The sequence below is a fragment of the Orycteropus afer genome, unplaced genomic scaffold (assembly GCF_000298275.1).
Source record: "Orycteropus afer afer isolate SDZICR_OR568_19922 unplaced genomic scaffold, OryAfe1.0 scaffold00070, whole genome shotgun sequence".
In the NCBI taxonomy this organism is placed as follows: domain Eukaryota; kingdom Metazoa; phylum Chordata; class Mammalia; order Tubulidentata; family Orycteropodidae; genus Orycteropus; species Orycteropus afer.
Window position 1 is genome coordinate 4,779,391 of NW_006921657.1, and position 27,998 is coordinate 4,807,388.

The following is a 27,998-nucleotide window of genomic DNA, read 5'->3' on the forward strand; positions in this document are numbered from 1 at the left end:
ATGCGCGCCCCAAGCTGCGGGCGGCTGGCGCTGCCACTGCTGCTCCTCGCCGCGGCCGCCCTGGCCGAAGGCGACGCCAAAGGGCTCAGGGAGGGCGAGACCCCCGGCAATTTCATGGAGGACGAGCAATGGCTGTCGTCCATCTCGCAGTACAGCGGCAAGATCAAGCACTGGAATCGCTTCCGAGACGTGAGTCTGCAGGCGCGCGAGGGCCAGGGCTGGGGGCGCGGGTTGGGAAGGGCTCTTCGGGGCAAAGCCCTGGGCGCGGTGACGGCCGCTGCACGTCGTAGCTGGTGGCTCCCGCAGCCCAGCCAGCTAATTGTATTGAGAGTAAACAACGCGCACCCCGTTGTTTACTGCCCAGCCGCCGCCGTCACAGCCTAGGGCCCCCTCCCCGTGTCTCCGCCACCGAGGACCCCCAATCCCACACGTCTCCCGGGCGAGTCTCCCGCGAGGAGACGCTTCAGGGGCGCGCACTCGCGACAGGGTCTCCCCCGCAGGCGGGGCGCGGAGAAGAGGTGCAGGATGCAGGGGGTCGCGGGGCGGAGGGGCAGGGGCCCTGGCTGCGAGTGGGCCCCCAAACCTGCTCCGTATGGTTTCTGTCATCCCCCCCCCCCCATGCCTGCCCCTGGTCGGGTGCTGCAGGCTCCACATACAGGGCACTGCGGAGGGGTAGGTCTGGGTGGGGCCGGCAGGGACAGCAGTCTCCCCTTGGCCTGTGCCCTCTGTTCCCGACCTGGGCTTTGGGGAGAAGAGGGGACACAGGCTGTGGCCCGGGCTTTGAGTTGGGGGGCTCCTCGTAAGGCAAGATGATGAAAGGCGTGTCCGTGATGGGGGGGCGGGCGACGGCGGTGAAAATGCCCAGGGCCACCTTCGGGTGGACGCTAGAGGCAGGTCTTGGGGTCCTCGCCCATAACAACGTGAGCAGAGACTGGTGTTGCGGGACCCACGGTGCAGGGGGGAAGCCCGGCCCAGAGAAAGAGGAGCAGCCGGGCCAGACGAAAGACTCCGTAGCCCTGTAGGCTGGAAAGGCAGAGAGGAGCCCAGAAGCTGGGTCGGGGGCCCTTGGGTGTACGCCTGCCCGAGCCCCTGGCTTAACCTTGGGCGGAACTTTGCGGGGTGGGGGCGGGGCGGCGGCTGCGGGCGAGCGGGCTTCGCTGCAGCACTTTGTTTACAGGCACCTGTAGATCAGAGGGGAAATCAAAGGCGGGTTCCCAGAAGGGCCGCTCCAGCCTCGCAGTCAGGGGGGCGGGGGAAGTGGGCGAGGAGGGGCGGGTAGAGGGCGTGGCCAGGACCCTGAGGGGGGCGATGGGGGCTGGGTGCGGATGCTGCAAGCTCATCCTAGCGACCTGGGTGCTCTTTGACGCCCTGTGTCCAGAAAGCCCCTTTTGACGACCGCAGTCCTCTTTCCTCACTTCCTAAATCCAACTATCGGATCCTGTCCATACACATAGGCCACACTGTGACCTTTCTCGTCTTCTGTAGAAAATTACTTGCATCCTTAAGTTCCTTAGGACTGTGTTTAAAGCACACATGCTTCGTAAACTACCCAGCCAAAGGAGGAGAAAAGGCAGAGATACGGATCTTTTTGTTATCTTGAGACAAGTGACTATTTCTTTCAGAAGTCAAAGTAGCAGGTTGTATATGTAATTCATCCGAGGCAGGGAGGGCAGAACCCCACGACGCCGCGGCCTGAGTCCCCCGGCTGGGTGATCTGGGCCCAGAGAGAGTGGTTTGGCCTCAGAGTTTGCTGCACTCACAGCGGGGCCAGCGTAGGCGGCTGGGAGCTCCCGCAAGGCCTTTGCTGTGGTACCTACCTGCAGGCCGAGCACAGATTAGCTGCAGTCTCCAGTCGCTGCTGGGAAGATGGGGCTGCTGCAGCGAGGGGGCGGCACCAGACTAGCCCATCCGGAATCCATGTGTCACTGGCCCAGGTCTCCCGTGGACTCGCGGGCTGATGGGACCGGTGAAGGTCAGAGGGAAAAGAGATGCTTTATCAGAACAGTAAAGGCTTGAAAATAAAAGATCCCCCCTCCTCCCACCCTCCACCAGCTTCCATTGCCCACTCTGTGGGTGAGGATAAATGACCAGCTGCTTGACCCCGCCGCACAGGGCTGCCCTCCTGTCTCCCTGTATGGATGCCAGCCACTTCCCCTTCCTCCTGTTGTTGTTGTTATATGCCGTCGAGTCGGCCCCGACTCATAGCGACCCCTCCTTGGGTTTCCGAGGCAGTATCACTACGAAAGTAGATTACCCCATCTTCCTTCCGAGGAGTGGCTGATGGGTTTGAACCGCCAGCCTTCTGGTTAGCAGTCAAGTGCCTTAGGCACTATGCTACCAGAGCTCCCCCCCTTCCTCCTAGCTCACCATACTCGAAATTCTGCAGGACCTGCATAAGCATGGAAAACTTTGGGGCATGTGTTCCTTTGGATGGTCTCAGGGTTTTATAAGGCAGATTTCCTCTAAAACCTGTTTAAGGTAGCCTTGGCTGTAGGAATATGGGTCAGGGAGAGGAAAAGGAAAGTAGGAAGGCTGAGCAGGAGAGCCTGGCCCTGGGGTCCATTGGTGGCTTCTGCAGAAAGGCAGGAGGTTGCTTCAGAGCTACTGCAGGCATAACTCTTGGGTACATGATATGATGGCGCTTCCTGGCGATGTGCAGTGCACAGCCTAGACACAGGGGCCCTGCCAGCATGACAGACACTTTTCTCCCTCCTCTGCAGTAGAAGCCCCATTCTAAGACCCGAAAGCCCTCCAGTTGGACACAGTAACCATGGGCTTGATGGACATTTTCATCTCAAACAGGCCAAAACCAAAATCCACTGTCATTGAGTTGATTCAACTCACAGCAACCCTGTAGGACAGAATAGAACTGTCCCATAGGACTTCCAAGGCTGTAAATCTTTATGGAAGCAGACGGCCTTGTCTTTCTCCAGGGGAGCCACTGGTGGGTTCAAATTGCCGAGCTTTTGGTTAGCAGCCATGTGCCTTCTCCATTGCAACACCAGAGCTCCTTACAAATAGGCCAACTCTCTTAAAAATATATCCTTAGCCCCTCAAAGGAGAACTAAGAATTTCTTTTGAACCTCTAAGCCGTTGCCTGCTTAAGCCAGAACCTTGTTCTTAATCACAAAATGGTACAATTGATTTGGTTTGGTAAAAGGAGCCAAGCAGGAGGAGTGGGATATTCTTGGTGAATAGGATTGAGGGATATGATAGTGTGGGATGAGGGGAATGTTTCATTAAATGGCGTTGACAGAATTGAGGGGGGAAGATTGAGGGAATCATGTGGAAGGAGTCCAGGAGAACCGAGAAGAAGACAAAAGCTGGGGAGCTGCCCTAGTGTGGAATTAGAGCTGGTTAGGGGGGAATGCAATTTAGCATTCTTTCTCCCAGTGCCAGGATTCTAGGGAGGCAGGACTGACCAGCTGAGTAATCCTCCCTCCTGAGGGAGCGGGGCTCAGGGCTCTCCCTTCCTGGGCCTGGGCAGATCTCTTCTGATGCTTTTACCCTGCTCCCAGGGAGGAGGGACTGACATGTCAGGAGATGGGAGATTGAGGAGACACAGAGATGGAGAGAGGAGACAGGCCCATTACACAGCATTCTTCAGAACAGCCTCCAAAGAGCCTGGCTAGGAAGAATTGACTGTTTTCTTTCTTCTTGGCTCTTTTCTACTCTGTATTCCACTTCCATTAAATTTTAATAATGTTTCTGAATGCCCAGCCTAGTGCTTGGCACCAGAAGGCCGTCCACTCCTATATGTTGGCTCACTGATTACAGTAAGCATTTACATTTACCCGTCCCTGTAGTAAGCCTTTACATCCTCTCTTGTGCCTCTCAACAAACTGTGAGGCAGTTTTCTCTGCAGCAAGTTAACCAGTTACTATTGACTCCAACTCATGGCAGCCCCACACATGTCAGAGTAGAAGTGTGCTCTGGAGTAGAACAGTAGAACTGGCTTTTCAATGGCTGATTTTCCAGAAGGAGAAAACTAGGCCTTTCTTCCAAGGTGTCTCTGGGTGGACTTGAACCTCCAACCTTCTGGTTAACAGGCGAATGGGTTAACTGTTTGCACCACCCAGAGGCTCTGTAGTCTACCTTTGTTAATAGTTGAAGAAACCAAGGCACAGAGAAGTTAATTAACTACCCAACAGTCAATAGCTAGAAAGTGGCGGGGCTGGGCTTTGAATCCAGGTCATCTAACTCAACTTTGCTTTCCAGGGAATAGTAGGCCTAACCTTTAGTGAAACAAAGGTAGGACAAAGTCTACCTTGGCTCATGCCCAGTGAGTCTCCAAGGATGCTCTGGGCAGAAGCAGACCTTCTAGGAAGGTAGGTCAAAGCCGCCTTGTCTTCAGCAGCTTGCCACCAGCCTGCCCCCCAACCCCTGGCCTAGTGACACTCCAAAAGCGAGGCAAAGAGTGCAGTGCGGTCGGCTGAGCTCTGGCCTAGGAGTTGAAGGCCTTTTTTCAAGTTCTGGCTCTGCTTTTGTCTGCCTACATGATGCAAGGCACATCACATAACCCTTCTGAGTCTGGTTTCAGGATGGGAGTCTGAAATGAATGCATAAACATGAAGGCATTTTGTCAGAGGGCTGGAGGACAGCCATTTTAGGCAATACTCTCCAGAAACCACCAGATGGATCAGCATTTCTGGGGCTAGCCCACACCATGCCTCAGTCTCCAATAACGTGCACTAATTCACTCATTCGCTGCAGAATGAGTGAATATGCCAGGTGCTTCACCATGATCCTGTGGTCTGGCCTGGGGATACCATTGCCTGCCAGCCAGGTGTGATAGATAATTCTCAAGCATTTATGAGCACCAAGTAGGTCAATAGCAAGTATTAACCAAAAAGGGGCCCTCTTATTACCACCCGCTCCCTTCCTCAGCATCCACATAAACACAGCCAATTGTGGGGATGAGCTGCGCAGATGTTTGTGGATGAGTGTGCGTGTATGAGAAGAACCTAAAACTGGGCCAGAATGAATTCCATAACTGGGGCTTGGGGATAGGAGGGTGGGTCCTTACCTGGCTTCCTCCACTGCCCTAGTCTCTAACCCTGCTCCCACATTGGATGGGGCTGGCATCTTCCAGAGGTGAAGGTTACAGGGTAAGGGACTCTTGAACATGCAGCAGTACTCCAAGCCATGGGCAGAAGGCAAGAGGAGCACTCTCTGCCTAGAGACGGGAGGACTCTGTCATATACCTCCCGTCTCTAGGAAGTCAGAAGGCTGTCAGGAAGAGAGGTAGAGCTCTATCTGACCCAAGTCCCCAAAGTCCCAGGGAGAGTGCTCTTCTTATTTTCCCAGTGGGAGGAAAGAACTAACTGTGCAAGCCAATTCTGGTTTCTGAGCCTTGGCTTTCCCATCAGGTTAGTGGGCAGGATAAACAAAATAACATACAGAGTCCTTGGCACTCTGTGACTCCGGAGGATGGGACTAGAGCCCGTCAATAGCCCTCCCACTGTAAACCCACCACTCTCCACCCCCACCACTAAAAGCTGGGCAGCAAGCCTTTGGGCTTAAGGAAGGGATTTCCTTTTTACTCCTGAGGAAGGAGATGCCGTTTCAGTATCTGAGACCAGATCAGGGTGGGGTGTGTTTTAGCTAGAGGCTGAAAAACCTGGGAAATGGGGTCTCTGGGCAAACATCAGGCTGGGGCTGGACATCCTGCCTGGTGTGTGTTTCTTTGCACATGCAATGTGGATCTTCTTAGGGCTGTGGACAGGGAATATGGGGGTCCAGACTTAGGCCTTAGATACATGGTGGTGTCAGGTTGGCAGTCAGACCTGGGCCGAGCTGCAGGCTGTAGGGTGATGTGATTTTTGAGGCGTGCTGGCCTCTGCCCCCATCCCCTCCTAAAGACTTGGCCAGCATGCAGTTGCAGAGAGAGCCCTCACCTCAGGGCCCCTGCAGCCTTTGTTGACCATAACTTATTTGGCATATGTTGGATGCAGCCCTGAGGCATCACTTATAGTGTGGGCTTGTATCTAAAGAGTCCTCTGACTGTGATTTAATGTCTGTGTGTCATGGTTCCCCCATCGTAAGCCCCTGAGGGCAGGGTCTGGATACAGATACCTTACCAACCCACCCCCGGAACCTTGCATAGTGTGTTTGTGCACGTGGTAGGTGTTCAGTATAAATGTGCACATTGTGGGAAGTCAGAGTCAGAAAGGATCCAAGGGACCATCTCATGCAACCCTCCTCTCCTAGGTGGTCTCTGCTCCAGGTGGCAACATTGAGAACTCAGGTGTTGGAGGTGAAGGTTATAGGCAGTGGGGGGTCAAGGGGAGATGAAGCTCTGTCCTGAGCTGTGTTGATTACTTGAGGAGATCTCTTCCTCCCTGTGAACCCCAGAAAAGTTGAGACAGGCACGGCAAGAACCCCAGACTTCTGACTCTCCAATCACTCTTTTGTACAATAAGGGAGTGAACAGGAACATGAAGGAATATTGTCCTCTGTACTCCCCGTCCTTCAGCAATGTGCCTGGTGGGCCTGCATCTGACTGCAACCCTCTTCCCCTTTCTCCTGAGGTAGTGGTCTCAGAGCACCCTTCCCCACCTCAGTGCCCTCAGAACAGGCCCACCATCTCATCAGACCGGTGGGTGGGTAAGGACAGGCTCCTTCAGGTAGAGAGCAGCTTCCCCACGGTATGACACCTGCCTCTCCTGCTCTCTCCCCTGACCCCTGAACAGTGAAAGCTGCACTCGGCAATCACAACAAGCCCTGCCCAGCTGCATCTTCCCTCGGCCTGACTCTCTCCCTGAGCTCCAGTCCCCTTGGACACAGGTCAGCGAATCAGAGTCTGACATTGTTCAGATTCCTGGTCCACTCTTCTCAGAGTTCTCAGTTTGGTAGAGCTAGGCAAACAGAACCATGGAGACTAACACTGCCCCCACCCCCTACACACCCTGTTTTACAGATAAAGAAACAGGCTCAGGGAAGGGTAGGCCCTGAGAACCCGTCTCCCCTGTAGTCAAATGTTCTTCCACTATGCCTTGTCCAGGTCTCCTCACTGCCAGTAGCTGGGATCTTCCTCAGAGAACGCTGGGATTGAAATCCTACCCCTATCCCTACCCCTCACCATGTCCCTGAGGTTTCTGAGGCAGCTCAAGATGTTTTATACATGGCATCCATAGCTTTGTCCCTGGAGTAACAGGAGAGGTTAGGACCACAGGAGTATGGGTGGGCGTTGGTGCTGAGCATACCTGAGCCCAGCCAGAGCTGCTGGCTTGCAAGGAGTGATAAACACATTTTTGCCCACCAAGGAAATTCCTCAGAGGGGAGAGGAGGTGGGAGGCGCTGGGAGTCACCCAGATGCCCGCCTCCTTCTCTTTGTCCAAGTCTGACAAACAGCCACTCCTCCTCCCTATGTGACAGAAGAGCAAATATTTTACGACTGCCCCCCCAACCTGCCCCAATCGGACCATTGCAGGGGAACCCTCAGCCCTCCCTCAGGAGGGAACTACCTCCTCAAGAGGATTCTTCCCAGGCACTCGATGAAGGTGTCATTCCTCAGTGGCCCCCCACTTTGTCTCTTCTGGTTCCCTCTCTTTGTACTTTTGCTTCTGTTTCTAGGAAAGGGTGAGGGGAGACCTGAACTACAACTTTCCATCATCCATTGGGGCTCCCTTGCATGAGGAATGAGGTGAAAATAACTCTAGGAACAGGTGCAGATGGTGAAATGCTGGGCTGCTAACCAAAAAGTTGGCATTTTGAACCCACCCAAAGGCATATCAGAAGACAGGCCTGGTGATATGGAGTGCAGTTCTGCTCTGTAAGGAATGGGGTCAGTACGAGTTGGAATTGACTCCAGGATAACTGTATTTTGTTTTGTTTTTTTTTCAACTGGTTATAGGGCCTCTGAGAGGTTGAGAGGATCCTGGCCCATTTCCATGTTCAGAGGTTCTTGATATAGTAAAAAGTGAAGAGATGCCGTAACGGGGTTACAAAGTTGTGGTTTATTTGAAGCCTCATGACCAACGTCTTCTTTCAGTCCTGTCCATGTGCCTCTGGCCATATATTCCCATTTGGAGACAATGGTCAAAACTCTCTATTCAAGACCCTTTATGATTAAGAGATGCAAAAGGGCTTCCAAATCACCTTTCTCCAGGCTCCCACTGTCTGCACCTAAGAATCCAGCACTCAGTGATTCTGTGTTGTTCTTTTCAAAGTACAGAGCTTCACAGCATAAAGTGCTCTCAGATATTGTTGCACTGGACCCTTCACAGCCAGTGAGGAAGGCAGGGGGAGCCAAGCCCATTTTATAGACACAGAAGTAGAGTCCAGTGGGCAAGTGATTCTCCAACCTTTAGTCTCACTGGTGGTGGGTGGCCTGGCCAAACTGGAGCCCAGTGCCCTGATTCCAGGCCTGGGGTTCAGTCTTCCACCACACTGTCCTGCAAAAAGGCAGGTGGAGATCTTCCCCCAGTAAATCAGAACTTTGGAGGGCTGCCCTTCCTTTTCATGATTCACCCCGGTGTTCCCTCCTGCCCACCAGATGGATAGGCTTGTCCAGATTGGGTTAATTCAAGCTGTGAAGTGAGCAGGTGATTTGGGTGCTAATTAAAATGACAGGAAGTAAACAGCAATTGGAAACACCCAGCATGTGCCCCCCTAAGCTGGGCTAGGTCTGTGCACTCACCACCATCTCTCCCCAGCTTGGTGCAGTGGGTCTGTCTCCATGGCAACCAAGCTGAGCAGCAGAGATCAAAGCAGGAGATGGGCTAGACCCAAACCAGCCAAACCACGGGTGTGTGAAGGGGTTTCTGGAAAGTGCTTGGAGAAGGGGGTACCCACGTGTCTCTGCCCACCACAGCCAGTCCCTCTCCTCCTAGCTATGGGACTCCCTGCTTGAGGGTTGAGACAGAGCAGGTGTAGTGGGAGAAACCCCCATAGGCTGGCATTGGGTCTCCTGGGTCCAGCTCCTAGCCCAAGACTTTTTTCATTAGCTAACATTTATGGGGGGCTCTGGTGGCATAGTGCCTAAGGCATTTGACTGCCAACCAGAAGGCTGGCGGTTCAAACCCAGCAGCCACTCCTTGGAAGAAAGAGTGGGCAATCTACTTCTGTAGAGATATGGCCTCAGAAATCCAAGGAGGGGTTGCTATGAGTTGGATCCAACTTGACGGCAGTGAGTTTTTTTTTTTTTTTAACATCTATGGAGAAGTACAGAGTTCTGGTTAGGAGCTGGATTCTAGAATCACAGTTTTAGGTGCCAATACTGTTCTACTGTGCAATAGATATGTGAGCCTGGACATATCACTAAACCTCAGCAAGCCTCAATTTTATCACCTGAAAAATGGGAATAATAATAGTAATTTCCCCTTAGGATTGTTGTGAGGATTTAAGTGCAATAGTCAATTTATAGTACTTAGCCCAATGCCTCCCACATGGTAATTGCTGGAAAGATATTAGCTATAATTAATAGTATTATTATTATGTGCTAAGCATTAGGCATATAGATAGACTTTAGATGGTCTGCACCCTCAGGAACACAGCATCTAAATAGGAAAGATAGAAGCACTGGCATTGCTTTATAGTATAAGCAGGGTGATAACAGACTTACATGAGGCACAGTTGGCCTGGAGGAAAACTGGATCTGGGGACGGTTAGGGAAGGTGGTGCCTGAGCTGGGTTTTGAAAGATGAATGGAATTTCTGGGGATGGATATGCACACTCATTCCAGGTGGAGAAGAAGGATGTGCTAGGATATAAGCTGGAAAGACCTGGAGCTGGAGTAACCAGAAACAGAGCAAGAGAAGATGGATTTTCTAATGTAGGTGCTAGGGAACCAGTGAAAGGCTTAAAAATATCTTATGTACTGTATCTTCCCTCACTGTAGAAATAATTCAGGTTCATTGAAGAAATTTTAGGAATTGGCAAAATTTTCTGTTTTCTACCTCCCAGAGGAAACTAGATTGAATACTTTTTTTCAGACCACCCACTATTTTTTTTTTCTTTCCCAAAATGAGAGCAAACTGTGGACTCAGTGAAGGATATTAAGAGAGGAGAGGCATAATCATAATTGTATTCTAGAAAGGTCATTGTGGCTGCGGCAGTGAAGAAGGTAGATGGAGGGCAGGGAGACCCGTAAGCAGGAAACAGAGTGTTTAGGTCTGGCCTGTTACAGGTGGGAGCTCTGGTGGCGTAGTGCCTAAGGCATTTGACTGCTAACCAGAAGGCTGGCCATTCAAACACACCAAGCCACTCCTCAGAAGGAAGACTGGGCAATCTACTTCCGTAGTGGTATCACCTCGGCAACCCAAGGAGGGGTCACTATGAGTGGAACTGGCTCAACGGCACTGAGTTTGGTTTGGTTTTAGTTTGTTACCAGGTAGAAACAGGGGCACAAGGAGAGGGGAGGTGAGACTGGAGAGAGGTTTAGGAGGTGGATGAACAGGACCTGGGGATGGGTTGGATGTAGAAGTTAAGGAGAGGACAGCCTTTGGCTTGATCTCATGTGATTGGAGAGGGCATTATGGCATGTGCTTCAAAGGAAACGGCATAGAGTCGAAGCTCAGGAGATGGTTCCAGGGAGTCACCTGATCTTCATGGACTGAACATGCGTGTTGCTTGGGGCACCCTTGGAGGGAGGAAGGAAAGCTGCTCTTTTTCATCCCTGAGGGCCTATTTCAGAGGGGAAGAAATCAAGAACATAAGTAAAGTATTAGATGGAGTCCCTGGGTGGTAGAACTCATTAATACACTCAGCTGGCTTATCAATGGTCAGAGGTTGGAGTCCCCACAGAGACACCTTGGAAGAAAGTCCTGATGATCTACTGCTGGAAAAAATCAGCCATTGAAGATCCTGTGAAGCACAGTTCAGCTCTGTGAACACACGGGGTCACCAGAAGTTGGACTCCACTTGACAGCAGCTGGTACTGGTGGAGATGTAGGATGCAGACTGGGAGGACCTCAGACCAGAGATCTGGCTCCATGGTTCTCACTCCATTGCCTGCTTAGAACCAGTGGGAGGCCTCACCCAAGAGATTCTGATGGCTGGGGTCTTAGGTGGTGCTTGCTTGGACACTGGAAGTTTCTTAAAGCTCCTCAAGTGATTCTAATGTACAGCCAGTACTGAAAGCCATGTGACACAGAGGAAGAAACTTCCTCGTGAGGAGAAGTGACTTGCCCAAGGACTCAAGATGAAGAGCTAGGAACGACGTGAACTCCTGAGTCAAGATCCTCTCCACCTCTGTTCCCCTCTCCTGGAAGAGCCCACCTCTAGGGTTCCAGCGCAAGGATCAGGCCCGCGGGAGACAGGCTACAATGTACATGAGGGGTCAGTTCCTAGACAGGGGAGTCCTGGCTTGGCTCTTTATCTGTCTTGTGACCTTTGGCTGGTTAGTCTGCCTCTTGAGCCTCAGTTTTCTAAAAAAAAAATTTTAACTTGTTTTTTTAGTTGTACATTTTCTCAGTTTTAATGGGGATGATCTATTGACCCTGCCTACTTTGCAGAATTGTGAGGATAAAATGAAAAACTTGGCCAGGGTTTAATTTAAAAGCGCCGTTAAATGCATGCCATGGTGCATGAGTACATTCCAGATGTTTCCTCACATGTCCTCTCTGTGCTGAGCACTGCTGGGCTCGTGGTGTCATATCTACAGTTAACACAGCGACGGGCTGCTCTAACTAGGTCAATAGACGTGTTTCCCGCTTTATCCCAGAACCGTGGGTCACAGCCTGTGGCCTGTCCCTCTAGTTTTAACAGGTCCTTCCAAATCCCTATTTTTCAGGTGAGGACATGATTGGCAGCTAACCCAGTATTAGAACTGGGTTTCTTGCTTCCTGAGGAGACTCTGATGCACTTATCAGGCCATTTCTCACGGCTGCTAATGAGCCCACTTGGCTGCTATAAATAGACACCACTGCATGGAGAGGCAGTATTCACACTTGCCAACAAACACCTCTTTTTCACCTTATAGATGGTACCAGCCCACAGCTGACCTTAGGGGTCCCTAAGTCTGTCTCTGAGCTCTGTCCCCAGAGAGTCAATCCCAGGCTGTCCCCAGGATTTCCTTACGGCCCTTCTCCCCTCACCCCTAAGCCCCAAGGGGACCAGTTCTTCTCACATGTGCACTGGTCTCTGCTCTCCTTGTGGCCTCTCTCTTCTCCACTTTTCAGGGGTCCCTCATGTGACACTTCCTACCCCCATGTTCCTGTTCCTCTCCATTCTCTTCACCCAAAGTGCATCTTCTCTTCTTCAGTAATAACGGCTTTTGTTGTTGAGCACTTCTGGGACAACAGCCGCTCCCAGACACCATCTCTTTTAATCTCTCAGTAGTTCTATGAGCTAGGTATTGAGGTGCATAAGGTGCTTGCCCAAGATCAACCAGTAAGGGGAAGCATGGGGACTCTGTGACATACTCATCCTTCCCTCTAGCTGGCTGCTCCCACCCTCCTGAGAGTGAGGGTCTTGGGATCCAGAAATGCCTAGGATTTCCTCTGCCTTACCTCCTATAGTCTTCACCCCAGTTCCCATCATAGAGGGGACAATGAGTTTAGCTGGATCTGAGGACAGCACTTACATACAGAAGGGGCTCAATCCCTGCAGGTGGGTGAAGTTAATGACCTATTCATTGGCTGAATCAGGGAGAAGAGTCTTACCTGCTGGTGCTCCAGGGATGGGGGGCAGGGAAGGTGGAGAACACTCACCATGAGGCCTCTAACAAAGGAGCTGACTGGTGAAAAGCCTCTTTCTTAGAACTCCTTGCTCCTGGATTTCTAATCAGAATTTCTTGGTCTTAACCTTTGAGATCCCACTTTATACTGAGTCCCAGAGGCTTCTGCTCTTGGGGACTGGTGGGAGGTTAAGGCACAGGGTAAGGCCAGAATAGGGAGTGAGAAGGTATTAAAGCACTCAGCTGACAGCCTAGAGGGGAGGAGCCTGGAGCAGAGGCCAAGGCCCTTCCCTGTGGTTGAGTTATGGGGCACTCAACTCTTGGTGGTTGAGGGCAAGAGACCCACAGTAGCCTCCCAAAGTCCAACTATGTCTGCTGCCCTCTTTACCACTTCATCAACAACACCCTCCCAGGGGGTCTGAACTCGCTGGAACCCCAGTCCTACTTTTGCACCAACTCTTGTAACCCTGGCCTTAGCCACTCTTAGCTTCTACTTCCCACCTGAGATGGAATGGACCCTGGGTTGTGGTCCCCTCCATCCCCAAAGAGCTCCTGGAAAAGGCTGGGTGTGAGCTGCTCCCTTTGGTCCCACAGAGCCCACACTCTCCTGCACCTTCTACTGGCATACGAGGGAAATTGTGTCTCAAGTCACATCCTCAGAAGCTTGCTCAGACACTCAAAAGGGCTCAGGTCAAGTGCTGTGGAATCTGGGAGGGTGCCCAGGAAACTGGGCTGGTATGTCCAGCACCTGGAAAAACCGGCCCAGGCCTTCCTCTCTGCTGCCTCCTGGGCCAAAAGGACTCCTTGGACATGTTTGAGTAAGGTTAGATATGGCTAGAGTAAAGGGATATGGAGAGAGACCAAATGAGAGAGAGGGAGAAAGGCAAAGAGACACACATGAAAGCTACAGACCCCAAGAGTTGTTGTTGTTGTGTGCTGTCGAGTTGGACCCGACTCATAGCGACCTCTTCTTGGGTTTCCAAGGCAGTATCACTACGGAAGTAGATTGCCCCATCTTCCTTCCTGGGAGTGGCTGGTGGCTTTGAACCGCCAGCCTTCTGGGTAGCAGTCAAGTGCCTTAGCCACTATGCTACCAGAGCTCCCGATCCCAAGAGAGAGGGACAGAAATAAAATAAGGCCGGGCAAGCCACATTCTCACAGGGAAAACGGCTGTGGTTCTCTGCCCCTACCCCCCATCTCTCACCGTGGAAGAGGCAGAAAGGCCAAGCCTGAGGGAGGGCCTCAGTACTTAAGTGTGAAAACTGGAGGCTGCTCTCACAGAAGTGGGTTTTGTTACTTCATTTTTGGGTAAGAACCATCTGGCATCGTGGACTGCCTCAAAGTGTCCTTGTTTTCCTACGCACACCCAGCATGCACTGCTGCTAGGCACGTGTGTGCATCTACACATGCTTGTCAGTGGGGGCCTGTGCACACATGCACCAGTGACTGCACACATACATGTATGAATCATGCCCATGAATGTGCTGTGTGCACCACAGTCCTGCATGCATGCGCACACCTGTGGATGGCACACACCCAAATGCCCACACACACCTCTACACATTGTGCTCTACACAGTGCACACAGCCTGCCTGCACTGCTGTGGCCCCTTTCTGGCCTTTGCCCAGGCTGGAAGATTGTGAAGGCCTTGTTAATAAATGCCCTACTCCCTTTCTGCTCCTCTGATGCTTGCCAACTTCTGGCAGAAGCTTTAGAGGCCCTTGTGGCTGCCCTCCCTTATGCCAGTGGATGCTCCCATGTGGGTGCAGGAGCCCTATGCCCTCTTCTACCAGGCCTGACAGCCTCTCACATGTCCACCCAGAGTGTGACCTTTGCATCCCACCCTTGTATATTTTTGACCCTCTAGTGGGGTTGGCACTCAGGGTGAGGGGTGCAGCTGAACATGGCTTCCTACACTCCTGTCTCTCCTGCCCTCCCTCCGTAGCCCTTCCTAGAGCCTGATCTAGAAGTAGCAGCAGCTGACTCCTTGGCAATGCCAACTCCCAGGTCTCAGAAGCCCTCTCCCCAACTGCCTGGCAGAGCCTCCACCAGGAGCACTCTTGGGCCTGTTGGCTGGTTTCTAGCAACTGCTCTGTCTCATGGAGGAAGGGAGAGGGACCAGAACAAGTTGAGGGTCTTCTGCCAGGGAGCTGGGCTGGGTGGGAGCTGCTCTACCTCTGGCCACTCTGGGGTCCATGGCCTATTGGAAGCCCCTACAGCCAGAGCAGGTGATGAGCCATCTCCCCCGTGCTTTGGGCTTGGACAGTGTGTTGTAATGAGAGCTCTTCCCTGGAAGGAGACCTGAGCTCTGTGATTGGGGCCTGGATCAGGTGGTTTCCTTTTTCTGAGCTTTCTGGATCCCCCTGCACCCCAAGGAGGCTGGACCAGATGAGCTCTGAGGGCCTTTCAGGACCCAATGAATCTGAGAGTTTGACTAGGACTGTGGTTACTGGGGAGCCATCAACTTTGGGAGGGAGCATACTCCCTCTCCCTTCAGCCATCATCTGAGATCCACCATCAGGAACGTCAGACTTTGAGTGAAAAACAGGCCCTATGCAGGCTGAGGAGAGAGTCCTTCCTCTGTGTGCTCACATAGTGGGGCTCTCTGTCAGAAAGGGGAGAGAAGGGTTTCTGGGACATTCAGGGCACAGGCATGGAGAATTACTGCTTCTGGGGCAATATGGGCACTACAGGCATAGGTCCTAGTGGTGGCAACTGTACAGGTTGTTGGGAACAACTGCAGGGCCAGGGATCGAGGGAGGAGGCCTTGTACTTACTCTCAAAGCCACTGCCCCTCCCTAACTGCTGCTGAGCATGGACATGTTGTTGTTGTTGTTATGTGCCGTCGAGTCGGCCCCGATTCACAGCGACCCCTCCTTGGGTTTCCGAGGCAGTATCACTACGGAAGTAGGATTGCCCAACCTTCCTTCCGAGGAGTGGCTGGTGGGTACTGGCTCCCAATTGGAGGCTCCATCAGAGGACAATAGTAATTGTCTTAGATATCAATGCTGCTATAACAGAAATAACACAGATGGGAGGCTTTAATAAACAGAAACCTATTCTTTCACACTTTAGGAGGCTAGATGTTTGAGTTCAGGGTGCCAGCTCTAGGGGATGGCTTTCTCTCTGGTCGGCTTTGGAGGAAGGTCTTTGTCTCCTCTGAGCTTCTGCTCCTGGACACTCTGCAAGTGGCTTGGTACCTCTCTTCCTCTATCTCTGCTTCTCTCCCTTGCTTGTTTAATCTCTCTTATATCTCGAAAGAAAGCAGCTCTGGTGGCACAGTGCCTAAGGCATTTGACTGCTAACCAGAAGGTTGGTGGTTCAAACCTGCCAGCTACTCTGCGGAAGGAAGATGGGGCAATCTACTTCCGTAAATGTGTTGGAATCAACTCCATGGCTCCATGGCAGTGAGTTTGGTTTTTTAGTTTTGTATCTCAAAAGAGATTGATTTGAGATACACCCTATGTAATCCTGTCTCATTACTGTAACAAAGAAAGCTCATTCCCATATAGATTATAGATTATAACCAGGATTTATAACACACACACACACATACACACATTTTTTTGGTGGGGGAAATGATATAATTGTATTTATTTATTGTAATTTGGGTGAAAATTTACAGAGTAAATTGGTTTTGCATTCAGCGATCCATGCACATTCTGTTTTGTGATATTTACTGCAATCCCCACCAGTAACAGCATTCTTCCCACTTCCTCTCTGCGGCCACCCCTTCCCTTCATGTTTCCTTCCCATCCCCTCCCACCATCCTAGCTGTCAAAAAAAAACCAAACTCACTGCCATTGAGTTGGATCCGACTCATAGCGACCTCTTCTCCTTGGTTTCCAAGGCAGTATCACTACAGAAGTAGATTGCCCAGTCTTCCTTCTGAGGAGTGGCTGGTGGGTTTGAACCACCAGCCTTCTGGTTAGCAGTCAAATGCCTTAGGCACTACACTACCAGAGTTCCCTTCTAGCTCTATCCTGGCCAAATGCTGTCCTCTTGATCTCATATGATTGACTGCTCTAACGAGTATTGTACCCTCCTGATATTACTATTCACCTGATAGGCCTTTTTATCATTTGACTAACAATTGAGTCCTGGGATCCAAGTTCAGTTCCTAGTTTGAAGGGTGTCCAAGGGGCACATTCTTGAAGGTTCTGCTAGTTCTCATCAGACCAGTAAGCCTGGGCTTTTTTTTTTTTTTTTTAATGATTTTGAGTTTTGTTCCACATTCTTCCTCCACTATATCCAGGACCTCTTATTGTGATAGAGGTTATGGAGGCTGGGGTTCATGTGTTCATGTGTTCCAGTAGTTCTTCGGTACAGCGCACATTTTTGAGGGACACAGTATAATCCATAACAGTAATCAAAGACCATTGCCCAGCACCTACGACCAGATGATGAGGCTGGGGAGTTTTGGGACCCTGTGGTCTGAGGGTAGGTCTCCCACTGAGATCCCTGTCTCTCTTCCTTTCTCCTCCTGCTCTGTTTCCTATAACCTGCTGCTGTTCCTGATCACCAGGAGGTGGAGGTGAGTATAGCACACCCTACTATTTCCTCCACACCCTTGCCCCTCAGTCCCTAGGGGTAGGGGAAATGAGTAACTTGTGGGAGAGCCTCCAAGGGATTCTGGACATGGGCTTAGAGGGATAGAGGTTGGAGGAGGCAGCTGGCAGGCCCTTGGTGGACAGAGACCATCTCGGCAGCCACCAGGGTGGGAGGCAGATTTGCATGTGGGAGCTGTGGCCCAGCCCTCTCTTCTCCTTGGTCCTGGAGTTGGGCTGTCCTCTCGCTTGCTGTAGTGTGTGAATCCTAGTCTGTCCCTCCTCCCCCAACTCTGTCCTTCTCTAGGATGACTACATCAAGAGCTGGGAGGACAATCAGCAAGGAGATGAAGGTAATGTGCCCTTCCCAGGTGGGAGAAAGTGACGGACACCCATGAGGACATGAGACCAGTGGGCAGGTCCCAACCCTGGCCTTGGGGGCTCCTTGAGCAAGCCAGACCCAGATGGGTGCAGGACTTCTGAGCTGAAGCTCTGGATATCAAGTATGGCTGGAAGGAGGGGCCTCCTGACACAGAAGTGGGGCTGGGGATTCCTAGGTTATCTGGCACTGATTCCCAGGTGACCTGTGTCCCCACTGCCCTGCATCCCTGCAGCCCTGGACACCACCAAGGATCCTTGTCAGAAGGTGAAGTGCAGCCGCCACAAGGTGTGCATCGCCCAGGGCTACCAGCGGGCCATGTGCATAAGCCGCAAGAAGCTGGAGCACAGGTGAGGGTCTGGGTTGCCAACAGCTCCTGAGGGGGTTTACCCAAAGAGTAAGGGCTTGACTGATGCTCTTCTTCTGTACTAGTTACCTATTGCTGCAAAACAAAACTTAGTTACCTCAAAACTTAGTGGCTTAAAACACTGTGTATTATCTCACACTGAGGGTGAGGTCTCCAGGAGTGGTCCTCCTGAATGGTTCTGGCTTAGGGTCTGTCATGAGGTTACAGTTAAGATGTTGATTGGGTCTGCAGTCATCAAAAGGCTTGACTGAGGCTGGATTATCTGCTTCCAAGCTCACTCACCTGGCTGTTGGCTAGAGGCCTCAGTTCCTAGTCACATGGACTCCTCCACAGGTCTGCTTGAATGTCCTCACAATGTGGCTGCTGGCTTCCCCTAAAACAAGTGATCCGAGAGAGAGAGAGAGCAAGGAGGAACCACACGATCTTTTATTTCCTAGTCATGGAAGTCACACACCATTAATTCTGCCACATTCTATTTGTTAGAAGCAGGTCACTCAGTATTGCCCATATTCTAGAGCAGTAGGGTCCATTTTTTTTAAAGGAGGACTGTCAAAGAATCTGTAGATGTATTTTAAAACAACCACTTCCTATGAGAACACTCCCCAAACACTGTGGAACCAAGGAAAGTCCCATTTCCTCCCTGGATGTTGATGTTTATATCTGTAAGACAAATAGGTGTGGATCAGATAGTGTGAGATTTCTTCTAGCTCTAACAAGCAGTGGTGTCGTGACATATTTAAGGTTGTAGCTTCTGAGACTTGCAGAGGAGGAAAGGCATAGGGACATTTGAGGAGGCCCCAGTTCCAGTACAATGACAAGATCCTGCCTGGCTCTATGACCCTCAGAAAAGGCCCAGTTTCCCTCCCCTCTCTCCAAAATCATAAAATCAGGGACCAGAGCCTAAGGATTGCAATCTTAGATACCACAGGGGCCTGGGTGGGGAGGCTCAGGAGAGTGCAAACAAAACAAAACACCACAAACTCACTGCTGTTGAGCTGGGTTCTGAGAGGGTATTGCTACAGAAGTAGATTGCCCCATCTTCCTTCCGAGGAGTGGCTGGTGCGTTTGAACCTCCAGCCTTCTGGTTAGCAGTCAAATGCCTTAGGCACTATGCCACCAGAGCTCAGGCCCTGTATAAAGGGAGCAGCTGGAAGGTAGGGCCAGGACAGGCAAACCTTGCATTTTCTAAGAAAGGCCAGAAATCCAGATTTTTATGTGAACTCTTCCATTTTATAAATGTTGGCAAATAATTCAATTTTAAAAAAACAAACCTTTGTGGCCAATCTAAACAGGTCTGTGGGCCAGATGTTACCCAAAAGTTTATGACTTCTGATATACAAAGCCTGACTCCCCTTTACCTTTCACAGTTGGACTTAGAGTTGCTACTTAAATGCTCTGCTGAACTCAGTAAAAACCCTTGGAAAACGGGAAATGGGCTCTGTGCCCTGCCCAGTTGGTTCCACTCTTATGAGCTGGGGGGAGGGTCTGGCAGTGTGGACAGGGAGCCGGCTGTATCTGCTATAGATTGCTGACACAAGCTTCTTGTTGGAATGGATCTCCCAAACCCTCTCTTCTCCCACCCGTCTCTCATTTTTACCTCCCTCCCCATGCCCTCTCCACCCTTCTTCTCCTGTAGGATCAAGCAGCCTACCCTGAAACTCCATGGAAACAAAGACGCTGTCTGCAAGCCCTGTCACATGGCCCAGCTGGCCTCTGTCTGCGGCTCTGATGGCCACACTTACAGCTCGGTGGTGAGGAGCTCTGGCCTTACATACGGTGGGGTGGAGGGCACTCCTGAGGCCACGGGGTGCACAGAGGACAACTCAGCTGGGGCCTCCCTTGGGGTTCCCAGGGCTGACATGGGGCCGGACAGGCTTGATCACTGCAGGACATCTATAGGAGGGATACCTGCCACTCACTGGGGCTACCCAGAGTCTGAGCCAGACCTTGTCCCCGACATCAGGCAGGTGTAGGTAGGGCATGGGGCCTGGATAAGACACGTGGACAGGTTACTGCAAGTCAGAGTAAGTGAGATAAGGACCTCACAAAAGTTCTGAGGGCTGTGGAAGGAAGCACCTACTTGTTGGGGGGTAAAGAAAGAATGGAGATGGTTTCCACGGGTGGATTTCCACGTGTTGGGCATTCCCCAGAAAGTGTGGGCTGTTCTGGGAAAGGAAGAGATGATCCTTTCTGAGAAGATGACGTGGGAAGGAGCAGTGGTTGGGAGAACAAATATCCACTTTATAGGATTTTTGTGAGGACAATATCCAATGAGACAACATTTGTGAAAAACCAAAATAAAAAATAAACCCGGTACCATTGAGTTGACGCTGACTCATGGCGACCCGTGTGCTACATGGAGTAGAACTGAGCTCCAGGGCGGTTTCTTCTGTGGCGCCACTGCATGGGTTTTTGAGCACAGTTCTAGTCTGACACACCTGGGGTCACCACGAGTTAGAATCAACTGAAGGGCAACTAGTTAATATTTGTGAAAGCACTTTACAAACTTCAAGGTACCATAGAAATGCAGGTAGTGATTGTAAGTGTTTGTACTGGCAACGAGGAGGTAGGAGTTGCTTGAGTGTTGGAGGACACTGACTCTTAGGAAGTAGCTAGTTGGGCTAGGGTTGGGTTTTCGGGCTTTGGAAAACTTTGGGGGTGAGATGCATATGTAAGTCATCTGGTGTGGGTGAAGTTGGTCTGGTGTGGGTTCAAACCCACCAGCCACTCCACAGAAAGAAGATGGTGCAATCTACTAAGATTTACCCCCTTGGAAATCCAATGGGAGTCGCTGTGAGTCAGAATTGACTCGATGGCAGTGGGTTTGTTTGGTTTTTTTTTTTTTCAGTGTGGGTGATGACTGAAGTTGTGGAGGGGATGAGATCACCCACGGAGAAGGGATGAAAGGGAAGGAGAGAAGGAGCATGCAGCCTGGGGCAAAAGCTACATTTTAAAACCACAAAAAACACAGTTGCCATTGATTTGATAGGATTGTAACTCACAGTGACCCCATGTGTGCAGAGTCGACCTTCTCCTTAGGGTCTTCAAGGCTGTGTGAACTTTCAGAAGCAGATCACCAGGCTTTTCTTCTGAGGTGCCTCTGGGCCATACCACCCACCTTTCAGTTTGCAGTTAGTTGTGTGCTCAATCGTTTGTCCCACCCAGAGACTCCAAGCTACATTTAGGAGGAATAAAAAGGAGACAGAGACAGAGCCAACAGAGAGGTAGAAGGGGAACGAGAAGGGCGCTGTGTCATGTGAAGTCATGCGAAGAGGAAGTTTGGGCAGGGGCTGTGGTCCAAGGATCATGGCTGCAGATGTGTAGGGAGGTGAGGTAGGCCTGCTCCTGCCCCAGCCCTGTGGCCTCAGGCAAGTCACTTGGCCTTTGCTGAGCATGAGAAGTACGATTCCTCCCTCACAGAGCTGCTGTTGGGGGGCCAGGTGAAGTAATGTTGTGAAATGCTGCAACAACCCACTTCATATTGGTGATCATTCTATGGCGAGAAACAAGATACCACCAGGGGAAAATGCTCTAACAGTGGGAATGGAGTCTTTCTCAGAAGCTGGCTACAGCAGATAACTGCAGCTGAAGCATCTCCTGGTGAAGGGTGGGGACTGGGCAGATGTTCAACAGACAGTAGCTGTTTGTTATTAAGGGAACTGAGAAAAGCCTGCTGGAGGTGATTGGAAAGGCCACCCAGAGCAGGTTACAGAAGGGAGGGGCCCATTGCTGATTATTACAAGGATGTAAGTGAATGTAGTAAGAAGGAGAATAGGCCCTGAAGGCAGTGGGTTGGTGGAGCGATGGGGAAATGAGTGTCCTAAAAACAAAGAGGCTTCAGAGAGAGTGGGCGGGTGCAGAGTGCAGTTTCTGGGCACCTTCAATAGCAAACTATTCCCTGACCCTGCTTTCGGGGCCTGCTGCCCCTTACCACTGTGCATTATGATCTGCAGAGGATGTAGAATGGCTATCTCTGGGGTTTTTCACGAGTGCTGTCCCTCCTATCTCCAACGGGGAGCTAGATGCACCTGCTTGGTAGCCTTGAGGGTGGCCCAGCTGTGGGACCCATAGGCAGGCCCCCCAGCACCCAGCCCAGCCTCTCTTCTCGTGCAGTGTAAGCTGGAGCAGCAGGCGTGCCTGAGCAGCAAGCAGCTGGCGGTGAGATGCGAAGGCCCCTGCCCCTGCCCTACGGAGCAGGCCGCCACCTCCACCACTGATGGCAAACCAGGTAGAGAGGAGTGTGGGCACAGCCAGGCCCAGGCAGGGCCTCCTTCAGGACCCTGGGAAAGGCAAGAGAGGTTGTGCCGTAACAAGTGGCCAAAACAGAGAAAGTCCTCAGGGACCTGTGGGGCTGGGGTGGGGTGGGGCTGTAACAGAGCAGGAGGGCTTAAGGCCTCTGCCTCATTTCTTCTCCCTAAGTATCTGGAAGGTAGGGTGGAGGGCAGGGACTTGGCCCCAGGAAGCTGGAGCTGTGTGTTTTTAGCACTAGGAAGGAGGGAGGGGAAGCATCAGACTTCCAACTTCCCTTCCTGCTTTGTGTCCTTAACCACTGCCCAGCCTCCTGGCCTGGGGACAGCATCCCAGGCTGTGATCAGGCTTGATGCTTCACCTCACATTCACCCTCTGTCCCCTTGTCCCTGTTCTGCTGTCTGCAGAGACCTGCACAGGTCAGGACCTAGCAGACCTGGGGGATCGGCTGCGGGACTGGTTCCAACTCCTTCATGAGAACTCCAAGCAGAATGGGTCCACCAGCAGCGGACCCAGCCCCACCACTGGTACAGGAGCCGGTTGTTCCCCGGGAGGATGGAGGGAGACAGAGGAGACACTTGTGCACTGAGGCCCACCCACTCTGAGCCCCTTCCTGCCAGACTTTGGGCTCATAAGAGAGTGCAGCCCCAAAACAAGGGAAGGTGACTTCAACTGCAGAAGGAGGGATATGAGTTAGCTACTAGGAAGAATTTCTTAAGATGGGTAGAGAAAGCTTAAACCCTGAAATGGATATTCAAGGAAAAAGAAGGAACTATTTTCCCTGAAGGGCTTTCAAGCCAAGACAAGTGGCCAAAACAGAGACAGGCCCGAGGGACCTGTGTCTAGGCACACTCCTATCTAGAGATAGAGGGATGGATCTTTGTCCATTCTTGAGTTTCTAAACCCCATGGTAGATCCAGAGCTGCCTTGACCTTGAACAGAGCTTTGGAGCTGATGGAGAGGTGGAGGGATAGAGGGAAAGATGGACAGAACCATTGACCTTGATCTTGTCTGAGCCCTGGTCTTCTCCCCAGGGCTGGACAAAAGTCTAGGGGCCAGTTGCAAGGACTCCATTGGCTGGATGTTCTCCAAGCTGGACACCAGTGCTGACCTCTTCCTGGACCAGATGGAGCTGGCCGCCATCAACCTGGACAAATACGAGGTCTGCATCCGCCCCTTCTTCAACTCCTGCGACACCTACAAGGACGGCAGGGTCTCCACTGCCGAATGGTGCTTCTGCTTCTGGAGGGAAAGTAAGTGTGGCCCCTCTCTGGGCCTCGCCCAGCCCTTCCCTGTATCAGATCCTGGGGGTCTGACTCTAGCTCCAGACAACAGCCAAAAGAGCCAACAGAGGGCAGGAAGACTCAAAGTCAGAGAGGCTCCCTCTTGGCAACCTGCCCAGACCCAGAACTTTCTAGCCCCACCTACCCCAAACTCTCTCAATGTCTCATCTCTTAGAGCCCAGGGAAGCCAGCACTTTTTAACTCCCTTTCTCGGCATGCATCCAGATGGAGCCACCTTTTGTGGGCTGTAAAGATTTTAAATTAAGAAAGAATATTAAAAACAACAAATGTAAAATTTCAAAGGCCCCTTGGGAGCCTAGGGCAGGGGTCAAGTAAGTGAGGGGCCCTGAAGCTGAAGCAGCATGAGCTTCTCAGTGATTCTACTTCTTGGCCTACAAAGTGACCATGTGGGCTATCATTAGCTTTAGAGATGTGCCATCACTTGTTAGCTGTGTAAACCTCAGACCATGGCCAGCCCTGTGCTCAAAGATCATCTAGACCAAGCAGCAGTGTCACTGGTGGAGGAACTGAAGTCCTGAGGGGTCAGCCGACCAGCCTGGAGTGGGGTCGGCCTCAGTGTCCTGTCTTGCTGACTGCCCCTGCCGTCGTGTGGGGAAGCAATACAGTTTCTGCAGGTTCACCTTGAGCTCCACCATTTGCTAATTTGGGATCCTGGGCAAGTCATCAAATCTTGCTGAGTTCAGTTTCTTTATCTGAACCTAACAATACCTTCCTTGGAGACTGTATGAGGATGATGTGAGATCATCTCTGTGCAGAGCACAGTGTAAATTACAAATCCCTCTGCAAACGAGAATAGCTTCATTTCCTCTAACTGCCCAACCTTCCCGTTGCCTGCATTATGCCAACACCCTTACCTTCAAGACCTTTGAAGTGCATTTCATCCTTTCTGTACACTGGCCTTCTTGGGCAGGAGGCCGGACTTCTTTTGTTTTACAGTCAGGCAGACCTCCAGCTTGGGGAACCAGGGGCTTCCCAAGGTCATAGCCAAGTTCGAGGTTTTGCTGCTGGCTATTTCTAGCCCTGGGAGTTCTGTCCAACATCCCCCTAGGGCCTCTCATGCTGGGGTGTTGTGCATTCACCCACCTCTTCTAAATCCTGGCAACTCATCCTGTAGGTCCCAGCCCCCTCAGGCAGCCAGAGCATCTGGCTCTTGGGAGACCTCAGCCTCAGTGCTTGTAGGCTGCTTCCGCCAGCTGGAGGCTGGTGTTTGCACCCTGCTAAGCCCTGCATGGGCTTTGGGGACCTTAAAGGTCTCAGTGCTCCTGAGCATCACCATGGGGTACCCTGTATCAGATCCTGGGTGTGTCATCTTACACACCCTTGCCTGGGTTTCTAAGCTTTGGGGGGCTCGGTGTACCCCAGCCCCAAGGGATGGCCTTCAGAGGCTGTGTCTCTCTCTACAGAGCCCCCCTGCCTGGCGGAGCTGGAGCGTATCCAGATCCAAGAGGCTGCCAAGAAGAAGCCAGGTGAGGGGTCCTGGGCAGGGTGCTTGAGGAGGAGGCAGGGGGAGGCCCAAGGGTGCCTAGGAAGACAGGGGAGGGAAACTTTCTCCCTGGTTTTACCCTTGTGGTGGGGCAAGGTCTCCTGATCAGCCATTTGAAAAGTCTGTTCTAAGCACTAATTAGGTGCCCAGCCACACTAGGCTAGGGATTGGGATACAGAAGGAACCTAGAACCTTCCATCCAAGTATTTACTGTGCCCTACACATAGGCAGAGCTTAAGCAAGGCCCCTCTATGGGCAGCCACTGACTCATGTGGCCAATAGGCACATACTGCCAGCCCTGGAGAGACACCACAGCAAACCCAGCCAGGCAGAGTGACAGGCAAGACCGACTCGTCCCTCCCCTCATTGAGTGTATGGGCTGGTGGGGAAGACACCCAAAATCAAAACCAAACTCACTGCTATTGAGTCGATTCTGACTTACAGCGACCCCTATAGGGTTTCCAAGGCTATAAATCTTTATGGAAGCAGACTGCCTCATCTTTCTCCTACAGAATAGCTAAAGGGTTTGAACCACTGACCTTTTGGTTAGCAGCCAAATGCCTTAACCACTATACCACTAGAGCTCCTGAGGGAAATGCATACACATACACAAATACAGACAACCCACTGGGACATGTGCGTGGAGGAGAAGGTCAGGTGCTGTGGTACAGGACACAGGGGTCTAAGTTAGTCTAAGGGGTCAGCAAAGGCCTCACTGAGGAGCTGGTGCTTGAGGGGAAACCCGACGGGTGAGAATGAGACAGTCAAGGACAGAGCCTAGGGTGGGAGAAAGTGTGACGTTCTGAGGGAACAAAGAAAAGTTGAAAAGTGGAGAGATTCAGAAATCCAGATTGTGCAAGGCCTTCTGGGCCCTTGAGAGCATTTAGAACGGAGAGCAAGACCAGCACACATGAAACCCAACACTAACTGCTCTGCAATGCCATGCTGACTGCAGGCATGTTGGGTTTCGAGGAACCCACCACACTGCTCCCGCTTGGAATCAATCCTTGTTCCCCAAGCCTGCTTCTGTGCCTTTTGGCACCCACCCTTAGTTAGTATTATGAGTATCTATGTGTGCCTCAGGAGTCCCTGGGCAGTACATTTGCACTCAGCTGCTAACTGAAAGGTTGGACATTCAAGTCCACCCGGAGGCACCTTGGAAGAAAGATCTGGTGATCTACTTCTGAAATATCGTCCACTAAAAACCCCAAGGAGCACAGTTCTACTCTGATCCCCATGAAGTCGCCGTGAGTCAGAGTCGACAGCAACAGTTTTTTTTTTCTTTTTAATATGTGTCTCATCCCTTGATTCCGGGTCCCAGAGTGTTGATCTCAGATGTCTGGTAACCAGAGGGAGTAGCAGTAGCAGGTTGTGGCCTGAGGAAGGTGGGCTGGGCCTGGAGGCAGGTTAGATTTAGAGAGGCTGAGGCAAGAGTCCTGGGTGTTCCAGGTAGGAGACAGCCCCAGGACAGAGCAGTGGTGAAGTTGGGGGCATCAGACATGAAATCAGATGGGCTGTCCTACAGGACTTGGGCTGGGAATCAAGGAACCTGGAGGCAAAGGAGCAGCCACGGGAAAGGGAGTGTCACGGGACCCATGCAGACCATTTAGGGAAGAGGGATTTCCTTGCCTCCAGGCTGTCGGCCTGTGCAATCAGTCCCTGGAGTGGCTGGGTGCTGTGGCGTGGACTGGCTGTGCCCAAGCTCCTGGGCTGCCCCATTGCCAGGACCCTGCTCTGACCCTTCTGAGTGTGCCCCCTCAGGCATCTTCATCCCGAGCTGCGATGAGGATGGCTACTACCGCAAGATGCAGTGTGACCAGAGCAGCGGCGACTGCTGGTGTGTGGACCAGCTAGGCCTGGAGCTGACAGGCAGCCGCACACACGGGAGCCCTGACTGCGGTAAGGGCCACTGGGGCCAGAGTCGGTGGAGATCCCCCAAGGGCTTGTCTCAGGAGAGAGGGAGTCCCTGCTGATTTGGAGGAGAGGGAGGTGAATGCACCCCTAACCCGCCCCTTTGTGTGTCCATGTCACAGATGACATCGTGGGCTTCTCAGGGGACTTTGGGAGTGGTGTCGGCTGGGAGGATGAGGAGGAGAAGGACACGGAGGAAGCTGGCGAGGAGGCCGAGGAGGAAGAAGGAGAGGCGGTTGAGGCTGATGATGGAGGTTACATCTGGTAGATGGCTGCGGGGAGCAGGGTAGGCCAGGGTGCCAATGGCGGGGGGAGACGGGCTGCAGAGACCTGGACAGAAGCAGACAGACTGTGAACAGATCCAGAAAATGCAGTGGAAGGACCTGCCTCCAGCGGGAAGACTAGACGTGTGAGTGTGCATGGCATGCGTGTGGCATGTGTGCCTGGGTATGTGAGTGCGTGTGTGTGCGTGCGCACGTGCAGCATGCGCTGACAATGTGTTCTTGTCCCACACTGCTCCTGGCAGAGAGCCACCTGAAAGCCCCTTTGGCTTCCACGTATTGTTTTCTTTCCATTAGTTGTAGGTTTCAAAATACATACATTTGAGCCCATACACTCACCGTAAGGTCAACATTGATGAAATGAGAGGCCAGCCTCATCCCTTAACCAAGTCCTGCCCCACCTGACACCCTGAGGTTCCTTGATCTGATTTGCTACCCATGGTTCCACAGCTCTGCCTCCTTCTTCTGCCCCATGTATACCCTTCTCCTGTCTCCTCTGGGGTCAAGCTCTGGCCTGAGAAAGTGTCCCTGTTACAGGGAGCTCTCTACTGGCTGCGTGTCCTCCTAGGCCAGGCCAATGTGGCTATGACATCCCCACCAGCTTCAGATGAGACATACAAGAACGCCCAGCCACAGCAAGCCCTTTCCTTGTGCTGGATTCCTAAGCACTAGAGACATCCTCCTTTCCCAAGCCAGTGTGACCAAAGTGGAGAGAAGGAGCTGGGGCAGAAGCTGAGAGGCAAGGGGAGGGGAAGGCCTTGCCAAGTTGTCTGAGGCCCCTTCCATGAGAGAGGGTGGAGTGGGGGGGGGGGCTGGCTCATCAGGGGGATCCAGAGTGGTAGGTGCTGGGTGAAGTTTT

General features: G+C 52.0%; 1 protein-coding gene across 1 annotated transcript; it reads left to right on the forward strand.

Moving 5' to 3' along the window:
* Positions 1 to 27,126, forward strand: SPOCK2 (SPARC (osteonectin), cwcv and kazal like domains proteoglycan 2). The gene is made up of 11 exons (XM_007940645.2): positions 1 to 189; positions 17,145 to 17,153; positions 17,474 to 17,519; positions 17,781 to 17,895; positions 19,549 to 19,663; positions 22,026 to 22,140; positions 22,568 to 22,687; positions 23,195 to 23,413; positions 24,868 to 24,930; positions 26,709 to 26,846; positions 26,981 to 27,126. Exons 1-11 carry the CDS (start codon positions 1 to 3, stop codon positions 27,124 to 27,126), a joined length of 1,275 nt encoding a protein of 424 aa, XP_007938836.1.
* Positions 27,127 to 27,998: the final 872 nt, after the last annotated feature.

Bases quoted from the DNA above. Each gene is read 5' to 3' on its own strand.
- SPOCK2 (XM_007940645.2), top strand. From the start codon at position 1: ATGCGCGCCCCAAGCTGCGGGCGGCTGGCGCTGCCACTGCTGCTCCTC. The intron at 19,664-22,025 runs GTGAGGAGCTCT...CTTCTCGTGCAG, and splicing joins GCCACACTTACAGCTCGGTG to TGTAAGCTGGAGCAGCAGGC. The intron at 23,414-24,867 runs GTAAGTGTGGCC...CTCTCTCTACAG, and splicing joins CTTCTGCTTCTGGAGGGAAA to AGCCCCCCTGCCTGGCGGAG.